Source organism: Montipora foliosa, chromosome 12 (assembly GCF_036669935.1).
Source record: "Montipora foliosa isolate CH-2021 chromosome 12, ASM3666993v2, whole genome shotgun sequence".
In the NCBI taxonomy this organism is placed as follows: domain Eukaryota; kingdom Metazoa; phylum Cnidaria; class Anthozoa; order Scleractinia; family Acroporidae; genus Montipora; species Montipora foliosa.
In genome coordinates this window covers 22,495,536-22,511,305 of record NC_090880.1, presented here as the reverse complement: position 1 = coordinate 22,511,305, position 15,770 = coordinate 22,495,536, and the positions used below count along the sequence as shown (strand labels likewise).

Sequence of the window (15,770 nt, the reverse complement as noted above, 5' to 3'; positions counted from 1 at the left end):
TTGATGAGTTATTGTTCAGTTATTGTGCATTTTTCGCACCAACTTGCGGAAAAATCCTCAAGATTCCATTCAAATCTCGGAAGCTCCAATGAGGAATTCGAATATTTATTTCAGTCTCGTGGATACTGCCGGGTCACGCGTGACATAGCTCGAATGTAAAAACAATAATAATGACGATGATGATGATGTTGATGATGATGATAATGATAACTAGAACATTGTGTGCAGAGGCTCTTTGGGTCTAGAGAAAAGAGGTTGTCAAAGTCACAAGTCAAAGTAGTGCTGTGGAAGATGCAGAAAGCCGTATTGTCCAGCAGCTTGAACATTGCGCGCCATTTTAAGATCATAACATGACAACACTGGCAGAGCGCGTTACTACGGTACGTTGGTTGCAAAGGGACATACATTTTCTCCACTCTTTTTTTTTTACTTGCGACCTACTTGCTACGTATGAATGAAGGGGTAGTTTCTAAAGAAACTGTGGTGCTGCGTCGGTGGGGAAGTAGTATACAAAAATTTGGTTTTATCAACGGAGTTGATAATGTAAATTGGCCACCGTACAGAGATTCTAAAAGCTGACGTTTCGAGCGTTAGCCCTTCGTCAGAGCGAATCGAGGGATTATGGGTTACGTGTAGTTTTTATAGTAGAGTAGGAGCTACGCTATTGGTGGTAACATGGCAACGTGAAAAATAGGAATATATTAGTTAAATGAAAAGCGTTCGTTAATACCGTGAGGATTAAGGGTGCCGATTTGAAAGATGAATTTTTGTTCCAGATTCTTGCGGCTTTCCGTGGTACCTAGATGTAGGGAAAGGCCGCAGATAGCCATGTGCTTTTTGGAGTGGTTAGGCAGATTAAAATGGCGAGTGACTGGCTTAGATGCATCCTTGTCATTCTTTTCAACATCGCGAAGGTGTTCGCGGAATCGGTCACCTAGTCGTCTACCTGTCTCACCAATGTATAATTTATTGCATAACGTAGAAGTTATGCAATAAATGACATTTGCGGAGGTACGTGTGAAACGATCGGTCATCTTAACAGATCGCTTAGGTCCCGATATCTTGCTAGTGTTAACAATGAAAAGACAAGTTTTACTTGCTACGTACCCGGGTACTTTGTTGCGACTCAGCTGCTACTTTATTGCGACTTAGCTGCAACTTGCTACTTGTTTGCAACTTAAGGTTAGGGTTAGGGTTAGGGTTAGGCTCATAGCCTAGATGGAACGGGGGGAGACGGGTACTTGGGTCAATTTTTGCTGGGTATATGCCGCTGGCCTCTACCTCTTATAGTCTTTTTTATGGCTAGTTATAGACACCATCTTAGTCACTTTTGGGCAAATGTAATTTTAGCGACCCCGAATTAGTCAGCTTCTGTTTATGCATAAACCTTACACAAAGCCTTTTAATTGTAATTTCAAAACGGAATGTAATGCGACTAGTAAATATTAAATCACCAGCGCAGCAGGTATTTCTGCAACAACTTTTTTTACCGCGAATCTCTCCATTTTTAAATCCCACTAGCCAGAATTTTCTTACCCCCAAAATTCCGACAATTTGCGACCCCATTCTGTTAACTTCGTCAATCCATGCCCCATCTACCGGCACATACCCATTAGCCCACTAATAGGAAGTACCCCCCCTCTCCCTCCCCGGGATGGAACAAGGGGAAAACCGAGAGAACGGTGAAAAAATCCCTCATAGGGAACCAACAAACAGTATGCACTTTCTAATCAAGCCTAGGGGAATTGGAGAGGTTTTTTTTCGGGTACTTTGAATGATTTGATTTGAGCTAGAGCGAACTTCAATCGAGTGCCGTAAAACCAAAACCAAAGTAATTACTTTGGCCAATCAAAGGACGGAGACAATCCAGTAAACCAATCAAAACTCGAAGTAATTACACGTAGCCGACACAAAGCGCGGGAAAATGCGCACGCGCGAGCCACGATTGGTTTGGATTTCACTGCAAAATCAAAGCAATTCGCTAATTACTTTCGACACTATTGAAAACCGCTCTAAATTGATCTGATTGCTATGTGCAGTGCCCCCTCCCCCGCCCCCACTGGTGCTCCAGCTCAAAGAAGACCTACGTTAAGTTCATTATCTACAAATTCATCATATTGGCTATACCACATTGATAAGATCTAACAAGGACAAGAAAGTTATGCAAAAGCCTTACTTACCGCGACTGCATGCACAAAAGTATTGAGAGTTAAGAAATATACGTGATAGCTTAGCTCACACTACAGGAGTTCACTCCGAACATTATGGATTTATTATTTCAAAGGAAAGCCAATTAAAGTTGAACGATGTTACTGAGTCTAAAATGAATGTCAAAACAGGCGAATGCGTATTTTGCCGGTCTCAAAAGTCTGTCGTACTCAATGATTATGAAGACATTGAGGTTTATGGAAAAGAAATAATATTGCTTCAAAGTGGAAATTTCTCGAATGTTTGATGAAGAAAAACAGACCCCTCGTATCTAAAGGGTATTGTAAATCATATTACAGTTTTCGTGAAGTTTCGAAGCGGAAGAACGTAAAAAAAAACCCCTCGACCTCTGTGAAGCCCCTACTCCCTTTTCTCAGTTTTGTGGTCTACAATTAACCGTGGTATTAGTTTATAATTATGAATCTGTTCTCTACATAAGTTGTGCTCAGTTATGATGCAATATTTTTCCAGTAATTCTATCTATTTTTGCGTGCAGAATACACTAATTATTTCTAAATTTATTATATATACTTTCCTTAAACCATCATTTTATTTTAAGCCAATTGTCTAGAAAAATAATTTAACTTGAGCAGGAAATCTTTGCATGAGTGGAGTTTGTTTTGTTTTTGTGACCACAACAACTCGTTATAGGTTTTTCTTCCAAAAAATCATTAAAATTTAAATAAAATGCCTTATTTCGAAACCACCAGAGCATTTCAAAAACCACGTAAAACAATGTATTAGTGTTCGTGTTTATCGTGATGGCGCAGTTGGAAATGAATTATCCCAAAAGGAAACATCATTATCCAGCACAAAGTTTGGACATTTTTTTTGTTTTAAGTCCAAACGCTTACAGAGAATAGTTAAGGCATCACGGAACAAATTCCTATGTAGTTTTCCTCCGGTTTTGGTCAGCAGGAAATCTTTCGATTTCATCATTGTCCTCTTCAACCATGGACGGTTATAATGGAGAAGTCTCAAATGGAGTCTGCGGTGATAAATCGCTTGTGAAAGCGACAGCACAAGTTATGATTACAGTCCAGGGAACTCAGGACTTGTTGTTTAAAGAAAACATGCGAGCTGGGCTGGCATGTTTAAGCGACCCGACTTATAAACCTGGCAGACTAATGCAAGCACCTTCATACTTACTAGGAAAACCTTTGCATGATTTCGACGCCATGAGCAACGCAGTAAGTAAAATGGTTTTCTACTCGTTCCTAAAGCTGAACTCCATTAAATTAAGTGTTAAATTTCGTGAGTTTCGTCCATGACAGCAGTTCAAGTTATTTGACTGATTCATGGTCAAAATCAAATGACAGCGAGAAACGCCGGTATTTTCTTTTTCGTTTTTTAAAACAAAAATCTCTTCAGAGACGACAAAGGATAAATTCAGTTGTTTTCCTTAAGAAACCCGAAGGTTTTTTTGTGCATCACTCAAAAGGTAATTCGAGGTATCGATTTGAGGTCGCGGCGATAATAGTTTTCATTTTCATGGTCAGAAGCGATTACACCATATAAGTTTTTGATCACTTATCAGAATCACTTTGGGAAAATGATCTATCGATGAATCACCTTCCTTTCATTGGAATAAATATTTAATGATGTATCATTTTAAAGACTTTGTACCTTTAAGAGAGCCGTCTTCGTAGAAATGAATTCAATTTTAGGGTTGCCATTTTATAGGGTCCATTTAGTTCGCTCTGAAATTTTTTCTAACTCTAGCTATAAGTGAGTCATTCGTTGTTTTTTCAGCAAGACAATTAGAACGTTTTCATTGTGTATACTGGTTTTTCTTTCCTTTGTAATTTGAAAACGAACAAAGCGATAACTAAAATGTATCGCCATCAAAGGAAGAGGATAATTAATAAAGACGGAATATCGGCAACTAAGAACAAAATCTCTTTGAAATAAAGATGATCCTACGCACGCTGTGACAGTCGTAATTTATTCACCACAATTCTTAAAAAAATAATTGCCTATTTAATGAATCTTTGTCCCTCGGTGAAAAGTTTGTAGCAGAGAAGATCGATAGGCGTACTGGCATGTCGTTACATTGGCACAAGAAGAACCGAGAAGAAGATCTGATAAGCAACCGGCGGTAACCACCCAAATTTTTCAAATCAGTGACTTGGTTTGTACCATGGGCTGTAATTACCACACCAGAAATAAGGAGGGAGTTGCTTTTGTGCTATTATGTAATTACTTTAATTGCCTTGATTTGTTCTTCGCGTTGTTAACCCCTTTATTCCCGTTAACCGCTTTTGTTTTTAATTTTCATTTACCTTCCTGTGGTTCGGCTGAGCTAACGTAACGGCGCTTTCCCTGTTTTCAGAGCTTTAGATAATTGGAATAGAGCGCTTTTCAATTGAGTGTCGAAAGTATTAAGCCAATTGCTTTGGTTTTGCATTACTTCACTCAGTGATTGGTTCAAAGTTCTCGCACCACTTTTTCAACCAATCAGAACTGAAACCAAAACCAATCGTGGCTCACACGTGCACATTTTCCCGTGCTTTGTGTCGACTACGTGTAATTACTTCGAGTTTTAATAGGTTTACTTGATTGTCTCCGTCCTTTTTGATTGGCCAAAGTAATAACTTTGGTTTTGGTTTTACGACACTCGATTGAAACTTGCTCTAGTGGTTATTGTCATTTTCTATTCATTCCCCAGTCTCCGGCGAAACCATCAAAGGACACCTTCCTCGTTCTCAGTCGGCGCTCCAAAATGGGACACGACCAGGCCTACAGATTCAATATGTCCAGATCACTGTTTTTGTTGGAGCCTCTTCACCCTCTCAGGCTGTTCGCCATCAAAATTGTCACTCATCAGTATCCTTTAAAAAAACAATTTTTGCTTTTTTTCTCCTAAGGCTTTCACTGACTGATCGATCCCGCATTCTTCCCACTGGCATTTAATAGCCCTGGCAAAATCGATATCTCAGTATTCATATATAGCTACGAGGCATCACCACGATAAAAAAGTTGCTGTTGACTTATTTAAAGTGTACTACAGTAACTAGTTTGTCTGTCACTTTTGACGAAGATTGTACATTTGAGTTTTGCGCTATCTGCAGTTACAGAGTTCTATCCATAACTGAATAACAACAGATATTTTGAATTTTTCGTTATTTTTATAATACTGATAAACTGTATCTGCCTTGCTTTGAATCATCCACCCGAAGAAGCTGAGTAAGTTCATGCTCAAATGTGTGTTCATTGGTAGCGTATAGTATAGTATAGTATAGTATAGTATAGTATAGTTTAGTATAGTATAGTATAGTATAGTATAGTATAGTATAGTATAGTATAGCACAGTAGAGCATAAAATAGCATAGCATAGTGTAGTGTAGTATAGTATACTACGGTATGGCATGGTAGGGTAGAGTCTAGTTTAGTGTAGTGTAATGCAGTGTCGTGTAGTGTAGAATAGTAAAATACAAATTTGTGTGCAACCATTTTGTACTTTATTCAATAATTAAACTCTTCGTACTTAACAGACCTAACTGATTAGACTGTAATGTGAAGTGCTAGTTTTCTACTCCATATCAACCATGTGAGCATTAGCCCTACTGATGTTAAGTTTGACGCTGAAAACATCAAGTAAAACAATACAATTTTGTCATTATTTCAGATACATTTTTGCTTTTATTTACACTTCTGAAATGGTTCTTAAAATCATTGCTCGTGGATTCGTTCTTCACTCCTATGCTTACCTCAGGAATCCTTGGAATTGGCTGGATTTTACAGTTGTTATAATGGGGTAAATACTTTCTTTACACGTCTCAAAGACTTCTTTTGGTTTTCAAAGCTTGCTTCCACTACAGAAGTTTTCGCCATAATTTGCTGTTTGTTTCTTGTTTTGTCTCGCAGATATGTGACTCTTGCACCAAATATCGCTAACTTTTCTGGCATACGAACTGTTCGCGTCTTACGAGCTTTGCGCACGATATCGGTTATGAAAGGTAAGTCAGTTCTAAAGTCATCTTCTAAGACTCGTTGACATTCACTAGTGAGCAATTGCAATATTAGTAAAACATTCGTTGTAATAATTTGAGTTACTTGCGAACGGTAACTTGATGAAGTTAAGTGAGAGGTACTTCATAGCATTGTGTCGACTGCCTGATAATTACATGCATCTGGCTGTGGTGCTTTGCTTCGGGTTCATACACGGACCTTATAATAGCTGTTTGTAGGGCCAGTCTCTTCTTTTTTGTTCTTTTCTTTATTGATTCGCCGGAGCCTAAGTTCGTAAATGCCGCGGAACGATATTCATTGATTCTAATGACAAAAAACTTTGGTCGTATTTCGTTTACTGCAATTAGCCACAAAAAGCAAAAGAGCGATTTCATTCATTTTATTCAGTTTGTATCTTCTTTAAGAACATAAGGAAATCATGCAAAGGCCGGTTTAAAATTCAATTCAAATTCAAAGCTATAGTTCCTCGCTTGCGGTCACATAAAACGTTGAGGAATCGAATTTCTAGGACCACTTCAACAACACAAATGTAGTGTCTTCTTGTCGCATTCATTGAACTCCCTCTATTTTCTGACATTTTTTTATTATTTCTATTTTCAGAGCAGTCACTATCAACCGACAAAATTTACCTTCTTATTGCTTCTTCTAGGTTTAAAGGCCATGGTAAACACATTGCTTCGCTCAATGAAGTTACTAAGCGATGTCTTGGTTTTGTGTGTGTTCTTTCTGGCCGTCATGGCGCTCATTGGCCTGCAGTTGTTCGTGGGTCACCTCAGATACAAGTGCGTGCTTGACCATGACGTTGAGAACCTCACCATCACAGAGCGCAAGAATAATCCAGGTATACTTTGTAATTTGTTTCTCAGACTCCTTTGCAAGCAGATAAATGCCCAACTACTTCTGTCGTTGACAGCGGAAGTCAAGAAAGTGCACGTAGCTATTAAGCTGCAGTCCTGGTCAAGACATATGGAGCACTGTTTTTTTTTTCAAAGAAAATAACAGCTCCCCTTCCTCCTGAAAATGTTGAGTACCCAAGGCCAAAATGTCGTGCAAGCTTTGGGAGTGGGGAACTTCGCAGGGTTGTAGTTGTGTGTAGTAGTTGCGTAACGTGGAAGCATTCTGCCAAAATAGGAGTGATATGGGGTGCGTCCCCGAATTTTTGACTTACATTATAGTTCACAGGCCCTTAAACGAACAGCATCTGGCGGGAAGCAACAGACGCGACATTTGCGTATGTCTTACACAATTCATGCTCCCAGGCCTAAACGGGACTGAGGACATGTTTTAGATTTCCAATCTAAGACTAGGTCCTCTTCCTACTCGTTTTCAACAACAACGTCTATTTTGGTCTATTTTGCTTTTTTTTGTGTGTGTTGTTTTGTACTCAGATTATTGGTATTATGAAGAAGGTAATCCAGTTATTTGTGGAAACAGTACATCGGCAAGGTATGAAATATTTTTGGGAGCAAAGTCGAGACACGTCTGTTCGTTATCCTATACTCTGAAAGTTGTCTGCAGCTTTCAACTAAACTAATCACAACAGTTAACAACCTACTGCTCCCGATTGAATGCCGCTGGCTTTTTTGGGGTTTACCGGTTGTGTACGCCCACGAAACGACGTGAATCAACTAAAGCGGTCACGTTTTTGAGTTATCTTGTACGGTTTAGGTGTAACGACAAAGCCATCCACGTGAGACCCGGTACCTGCGCCAGCAACTGCATTCCAAGAATACTCTATTTACTCGATTAAACGCCGCGGCGTTTATTAAATTTCTCTTCTGATTGATGCCGCGTTTTATCGAGTGCGGCGTTTATTGTGAATAGGGACTTTAAGTTCTGTGACGGCGAAGTCAACGAAAACGGGCACTTCAGAGTACAACTTTGCTCTTTCGCTATTTCTCCACTTCATGTTGTAAAATCAGTTTCAGAGTAAAAATAAAGAACGAAAGGCTCGAATTTTATTTGCTTGCTTGTCGTTATGCAGAGAACCACAAAAAATATGAACTAAAATGCGTGCCGCACGATTATTCAGTCCTTCTTTAATAAAATGTGCTCTTGTTTTTTGGCGTCGCTGTTTTGTAACCTCCACCTCCCTAATTTTGCTTACATCTGCGGCGTTTGATCGACGGCGGCGGCGTAAATTCAATTAAATACGGTAACAGCGTACGTGTTTCGGCATGTCTTTTTCTTGGCTAGCGTCGACGCTTATGGCAAACTTTCTCTTAATAGCGATTATGCTAAAAACACTTTTGCGTTTACCAATATTCGATTAAAGCTTATTAGGGAGCGGTGAGAACGCTTTCAATGAACATATGTGCTCATCTTGCATTATGTTTTGCAGGACCTGTCCCGCGAACTACACGTGTTTGCCTGATGCAGGACCCAACCCAGATTATGGTTATTCTAATTTCGATCACATGGGCTGGTCCCTTGTGATGTCATTTCAACTTCTCACCATGGATTTTTGGGAGAATATCTATAACAAGGTAAGTGCAATCAAGAAAAACTAGTTTAAAGGGAGCCAAAAAAAAAAAAAAAAAAGGAATGGACAAAGGTCGAGCTTCTATCGAACGGCTTAAGCTCGAAACATCACTCATTCAATCTTTTTACGGTAGCAATTCGATCTTTATCGACTCTTTTAATAGGGCGGTTTTCAATTGAGTGTCGTGAATCAAATACCAAAGTAATTATTTCCACCAATCATAGCAGGTGCAAACAGTACAATGAACCAGTTGCTCAAAGCACGGGAAAAATCGCGCGTTCAAGTCGCGATTTCATTTTTGGTTTTCCTTCTCATTGGCTGATAGGGCGGTTTTTAAATGACTGTTGAAAGTAATTACGCGATTGCAATTGCTACGCTTAATGATTGGTTTTAAAATCTCGCTCCAAGTTATATACTTGCCTTTCAATCCCGTTGTCATACCAGGGCTCTAAGCATGAAATTTGCAACTCCATATATTGCCACTGGATTTATTTCACTTGTACTTCTGCGTGACCGACTTATTCCCAATTCAATCATCATTTGTACGCCATTGTTCATTCCGTCGCCATTATGATCTCTTTAGGTTCTTGCTTCCAGTGGTATCTGGTGTGTTTTTTACTTCCTTGGAGCCATCTTCTTCTGCTCATTTTATCTCCTGAATCTCGTCTTGGCTGTGGTTGCTTTGTCATACGAACTGGAAATCAAGTCTGTCAGCAAAGAGGTAACCAACAAGGCGCCTTTGAAGTCTATTACAGCAACACCCTCCAATCTGGCTCCACCCTTATCTTCAATGAAAGAAAAAACTTTCATTTGAATTTTGCAAAACCTTTAACTGGGCACCCGTAGAAATAAAAATTTTAACCATCTCTTTAGTGTCTAAGTGCGCAAAGCCTAAAAATCAAAAGGTAGACTTTATTGCTTTTAGCCAGGCCAAAGTGTTTGCTTTCTTTTGTAGCATTCGCTAAGTCAAAAGCGAATATGCAGCTGTGGCTCTCATAACTTGAATCAGCTAAATCTGGATGACGACGATAGTGGTTACTGTTATTATTGCCATCATATATTATATTATTATTATTTCCATCCTATATCCGAAGCTATGATCATTTAACCTGCCTTACAAACGTGACTCATTAGTGATCGCACTAATCGAAGAACCGCCTTTTTTGCAATGAGCATACCAGAACATTATCTTTTTTTTTCCTTCTATGAGTGAACAGTCTTCTATCTGAAAATCCAGTCAACATATCAATTATTTTTCCTATACGGTTATGCTGTCATTTATATGAGATCAACCGCCTTTCCATAGTGTGCGCTTTAGGTCGTTCATTTATATTTAACCGAGCACGAGTGCGCATGCTCTACTAATTGGGGAGACTGCAAATCAAGTGAAATTACAACAAATCAAATCCGATGTTGAGGGTTTTTTTTAGGAGAGGGAAAACTGGAGTACCCTGGAGAAAACCTCTTGGAGCAGAGTAGAGAACGAACAAACTCAACCCAAATATGGCGTCGAATCCGGGAAACGATCCCGGGCCGCATTGGTGGAATGGGCTCTCACTGCGCCAGCTTAGTTTTTCTACCTTTTTTTTTTCTCTTACTAGAACGAGAGAAGAAAGCGCGAAAACAGGACAGCCATGTCGTACCCCGCCGATTCTGACACTCTGGAGCATCTTCATCCACTGACCACGAGTGTTCAAGTTCTTATAAAAACAATTCATGCGATAAGAACTCAAAAGAAAATAGAAGAAATCAACTTCAGAATTCCTGAAGTACCCGAACCTCCTTCGATACTGCGACTCATTGGGAGCAAGAACTCTTTCAAGGAAATTCTTGACGAGAAGATGAAGAACGAGACGTTTCGCACGGCCATGTCGTGGAAGCGCCGCCTTCAGAGGAAGATGTGTGAAGTGCTTGGTCATCCTGCCGTGGAAATTTTTATCATGGGATTTATCTTGGCTAACACAGTGGTTCTTGCTCTGCATCATCATAAAATAGACGCGGAGTTTAAAAGAGTTCTTGATATTCTTAATCTGGTAAGACCCATTTTTCATGTAAATTTAAAGTGGTTTTCAATTGAGTGTCGAAGGTAATTAGCAAATTGCTTTGATTTATGGTTACTTCACTCGGTGATTGGTTCAAAGTTCTCGCGCCACTTTTACAATCAATCAGAAGTGATACCAAAACCAATCGTGGCTCGCGCGTGCACATTTTTCCGCGCTTTGTGTCGGCTACGTGTAATTACTTCGAGTTTTGATTGGTTTACCGGATTGTCTCCGTCCTTTCTGATTGGCTAAAGTAATTACTTTGGTTTTGGTTTTACGACACTCGTTTGAAAATCGCTCTAAGCACGACCAATAGTAAGAGGGACCTTCCTAGTTTAAAGTTATAATAACTTCTTACTAACCGAGCGCGAGGGCCGTACTGGGGAATATTGGCCCGAGGTCGTGGCAGTACGGACCGAGCGCAGCGGGGTCCGTACAAAAACGACCGAGGGCCAATATTCCCCAGTACGGCTCGAGCTAGCTCGGTTAGTAAGTAGTTTGTTATATGGCTTTTTAATTACCTTTTGCTTTGTTTTTGCAAGGCCGTAATCGGCCCGTGGGCATTACGGGAGAATAATGCCCTACAATCCAGTCACAATTAGCCAATCCGAGCGCGCGTTATATCGGCTACAAACACAACCCATATAATAAAATACATTAACGAAGGCTCACTATTTACATGCTACTAAAGCGATAGGGACTTAAAAATATTTCTTTCCATCCATCCATTTGTCCGTCTGTCGTGTGTCAGTCTGTCTGTCTAAATTAATGCTATTGGATACGTGACCTGAAAAAATCCAGGAATGAACAGTATTCTATTTCAAGACGCAGCGCGCTTGATAGAAGGTGCTTAATTCAGTTTTTGACCCGGTCATAAGGCAATTCGGATGTGTAGAGGTTGCTCAATGTCGACAAAAGCGAAGAGAAGAAGAAAGGAGAAGAGAAAGGCAATAATTTACGAAGAGCAACTATGCTCTAAGAAGTTCTGGAAATGAAATGATTGGGAATGTAAACTTCAACTTAAACTTCATTCATTTATATTGCGCAAATATCAACTTAAAGTTTGTATTTGGATCTGGTTGAATCTTACTAAGTCGAAACACGGGTTAAAATGCGAGCATTTGCACATGTCAAATCCATTGTTATGTTTCCCAGATGTTTACCGTCATATTTACTGTGGAGATGGTTGTGAAACTTGTTGCCCTTGGTCCAATGTATTACATTCAAGGAAAATGGAACATATTTGACGGCATTATTGTTATCATCAGTTTGGTGGATACAGGACTGGAGTTAGCAGATTTCCGAGAATCGTCTGGAACTAGTGTCTTCCGAACCTTTCGTTTGGTAAGAGATAACTACCTATAGCTCTTGTCTCTAGAGGCCGCCATCCTTTCCATAGTAACAGAAAAAGAACAACGACCTCTTGCCCTCTGTGAATGGCCCCTTTTTAGCTTTAAAGTATGCACACGAGCTGGAAGCCTACAATTGGGAGACTTCTGGGTTCGGAATCAGGCGCTGACCTCACTGAACAAAACAATTACAATCGTCGGGGACCTGAATGGAACCTTTTTTCTCACAAGGGCGATTATCTCTCATTTAAGCTTCTAGAACGCTATACTTATTGTAACTTTGAACTCATCGACTCGGATATGAGAATGTGTGTTGAGTTTTTGGTTCTCTACTTCAGCTGTTCCGACGAAATCGGGTTTTTCTTTCCGATCAAAGTTGATATGATTCATAATTTTCAAATTAGTAAGGCCCTTTAAGCCCGCTAATCAGCTTGAGAATTTAATAAACTGATTATTCTGGTTTCCGATTAGCAATGAAGGAAAATCGATTTATTTTTTTTTCGCGCCATTAGATCTCAGCTGGGGCCCGTTTCTCGAAGGTCCCGAAACTTTACGAGCCATTTTCGGGTGTCACAATTCCCTTTGTATCTCAAGAAGGGAGAGGATTTAAGTCGTCACACTTCACAGTTATATTTCTTTTTGTTATCTTGAAAACATGTCAAAAGATCGGTTTTCCAAAACAAGCGGTTGCCAGATTCACAAATGGTTTTTCGGGGCCGAAAAGGTATCAGGACTTTCGAGAAACAAGCCACAGGTAAAGACAGAAACGCAAGTAATTAGTTGCTAACCGATTTAAAAAAGCGTCACAAAGTGTCCCCTGGCTCTTCCTCGTGACGACAATTGACGTCACAAGGTCTCTACTCATCTCTGCTCCTTAAGTAAAGATAACTGCCGGATTTACCCCAACGATAACCCTGCAGCTAACATTATTAGTTGTGGTTACACACACCTTTGGTCTGGGGCCTTCCGGTGGGTAAATGGCTTGGGTTTGGTTCAGCTCAGGTTTCATGTTACCCTTGGGGATGTGATTACACCGTACTAAAAAGACTCCTCTCAGGGTAAAAAAATAACTACCTAATAACCGAGAGTGAGGTTGTTACAGCAAAATCTCAAACCTCGGGCTAGCTGTACATTGACCTAGCTATCGCTCGGTCAATACGGCAAGGACGAAGTTTGAGATTTTGCTGTAACGACCGAACAGTTGTGGTTATTAAGTTGTCTACTACACGGCTAACAGAATGGTCCTTAAGAAGAAGAAACTAATTTGCATAATCCATAATTGGCCCGTTCGCATTACGGGAAAATAATGCCCTAGCGCTTAGCTGCTCTTAGCCAATCAGAGCTCGCGTTATTTCGGGCAGAAACATGAGCCATATAATAACAGGGTATAATTAATATAATTAGGGATCTTCGTGTATTAGCTACGTTCTGATTTATGATTGGCCAAGCTACCTCAGGGAGCAGATAAACCCGTGCTTCAGTTCAAGAAATGTCATGGGTAGCAAATGCTTAGAATTGAAGAGACACTTCGTGTTGAATATAAAAATTGGGCGTGCATTTAATTGCTTGAATTTCTGGACAATAGTCATGGAAACTTGGACGACTATGTGAAAGTATACAAACAGTATTCGGGTAAAGGCAATTTCGAGCTGCATTCCAAGTTCATGTCAGACTCTACTGATCATTTGGCACAAAATGAAGGTGAGAATTTTGTTTTTGTTCCATAGTTCAGAATTCTAAAACTAGCTCAATCCTGGAAGACTATGCGAAAACTTTTAGCCACAATTGCCAACAGCGTTGGACCAATTGGAAACATCACACTCATCCTGGGTCTTGTGATTTATATCTTTGCTTTGATGGGAATGAAAATGTTTGGAAAATTTTACACACCCGAAAAGTTTGGTGACGACGGCTTGCCGCGGTGGAACTTCAATGACTTCTGGCACGCATTTATGATGGTGTTTAGAGTCTTGTGCGGCGAATGGATTGAGCCTCTTTGGGACTGTATGAGGGCAACAAGCCCCGGTGCGGCAATTCCTTTCTTCATCCCAGCTGTGGTCATAGGAAATTTTATTGTAAGTTGTACTTCTCTTTATTTCTTTGTCAGTGTAGCGTCCATGAGATGAGTTTAGAGGCTAACATAGAAGTCATTATGACATGCTCAGATTCAAACGGATCAGATAAAAAGAAATATGTAACCTCCACTTAACATTAGAGAATAATAGCATCGGCAACGAGTGCGAGTAGGAGAACAAGTACAACTTGTACTCGTTCTCAGCTCGAAGTCGTACTCTACGTAAGCGTGTAATACGAGTTCCAATTTGCAGAAAATACTATTATGAGATAAAGCTCACATTTCACTGCCAGTTTTGAATGAGTTGCTGCTGTTTCCACTTTCTAGTTTCCATTGGAAGTCCTTCACACTAAATGGCGAAAAGCAGACGCAATTTCCTTTTGACAAACTCGTACTTTCCGCTGCGACTTTTTGATGTTCAGTCGTCGCAGACCAGCTTGCCGAGACGAGTTGAACACGCCGAGCTGCGCAGTACGGATGCGCAGTGATCAAAATCCGAGAACTTTTACCCGAAGTCACACTCGTTGTCGATGCTAAAATTCCCTATTCTCTTGTATTCGGTCATGACGCGGTGACAGTTCCCAGAATCTCAGATGGTTTTGATAATAAAACATCACTGTATAATTGCACTTAGTACCTTGAAAGGCTTCAATAAAACAGAATGATAACTTGAGATGGTATGACTTGACAAGAACAGTCTTTTTGCAGCCTGGTTAATCACAAATCAAGAGGTTTCCTTATGAACTGATGATAACTCGGTCGTACTCGGAAAAATGTCCGATTGTCCCTAAACAGGAGTCGAGCGTCTAACATTTCGATTTTTAGTTCGTATGCACTCTTAACAACACGAGCCCTTGGAAGTGTGTTTGTTAGGGCCGATTTACACGATACGATTTTGTCGCATGCGACAAGCTCACGACATGTTTACGACATGACTTACGATTGTCGCAGCGTTTTAAAACATGTTTTAAAATGCTACGACATTTTTTGACGTACACAACAATTGTAAATCATGTCGTGGGCCTGTCGTAAGCCGTTGTCGCATGCGACAAAGTCGTACCGTGTAAATCGGCCCTTAGGGTGAATTCCAATTGGTCATAGACCCGACTCTTGTTCGGGAGAACTCGGATTTTATGCGAGCTCGCTGAAGTCGTCAATCATGTAATAGGGAATTTAAGCAAGGACAACGGAAACTTCAACGAAAAAATCACTCCAAAATATAACTCAGCGATATCACAGGTATTTTGCGATTATTCCGTCTTTTTCACCTTGTACAATACGTGCGAACTATCCTGTAACTAGATGGGTACGAAGGGTTTTAAAGTAAAAATAGAAAATGAATGGTTCACTGTTATATGCTCGCGTTGTCGTCAAAACCTAAAATTTGATGGTTTCACGTTGTTGTTTTGTGGAGTATGGCAAAAAATGCACGGAAATTCGTGAAGCACGTGCCTGGTTACACAGCTTCGCACAGTGCATGCAAGAAAACAACAAATTTACGCGCAAACTTCTATGGAAAAACTGCCTTGAATGGAGAAATACCTGTGAACAAATACCAGAATAATATCAATCATATGTCATTAGTGGTGGATATGATGTTTATTCTACTAAAGAGCTAAAATTACGGGTAAGACTTTAAAGTA

General features: G+C 40.0%; 1 protein-coding gene across 1 annotated transcript in view; it reads left to right on the top strand.

Annotated features, from left to right (window-relative positions):
* The first annotated feature begins 2,976 nt into the window (after window positions 1-2,976).
* Window positions 2,977-15,770, top strand: part of LOC137978924 (sodium channel protein 1 brain-like) — a 29,997-nt gene continuing 17,203 nt past the window's right edge. The window contains exons 1-12 of the mRNA XM_068826043.1: window positions 2,977-3,398; window positions 4,877-5,034; window positions 5,314-5,394; window positions 5,837-5,965; window positions 6,076-6,167; window positions 6,830-7,021; window positions 7,569-7,626; window positions 8,522-8,666; window positions 9,246-9,383; window positions 10,264-10,695; window positions 11,860-12,048; window positions 13,781-14,128. Of these exons, the coding sequence (XP_068682144.1) occupies window positions 3,162-3,398; window positions 4,877-5,034; window positions 5,314-5,394; window positions 5,837-5,965; window positions 6,076-6,167; window positions 6,830-7,021; window positions 7,569-7,626; window positions 8,522-8,666; window positions 9,246-9,383; window positions 10,264-10,695; window positions 11,860-12,048; window positions 13,781-14,128 (2,199 nt within the window). The 5' untranslated portion in view covers window positions 2,977-3,161. The remainder of the gene's footprint in view (window positions 3,399-4,876; window positions 5,035-5,313; window positions 5,395-5,836; window positions 5,966-6,075; window positions 6,168-6,829; window positions 7,022-7,568; window positions 7,627-8,521; window positions 8,667-9,245; window positions 9,384-10,263; window positions 10,696-11,859; window positions 12,049-13,780; window positions 14,129-15,770) is intronic.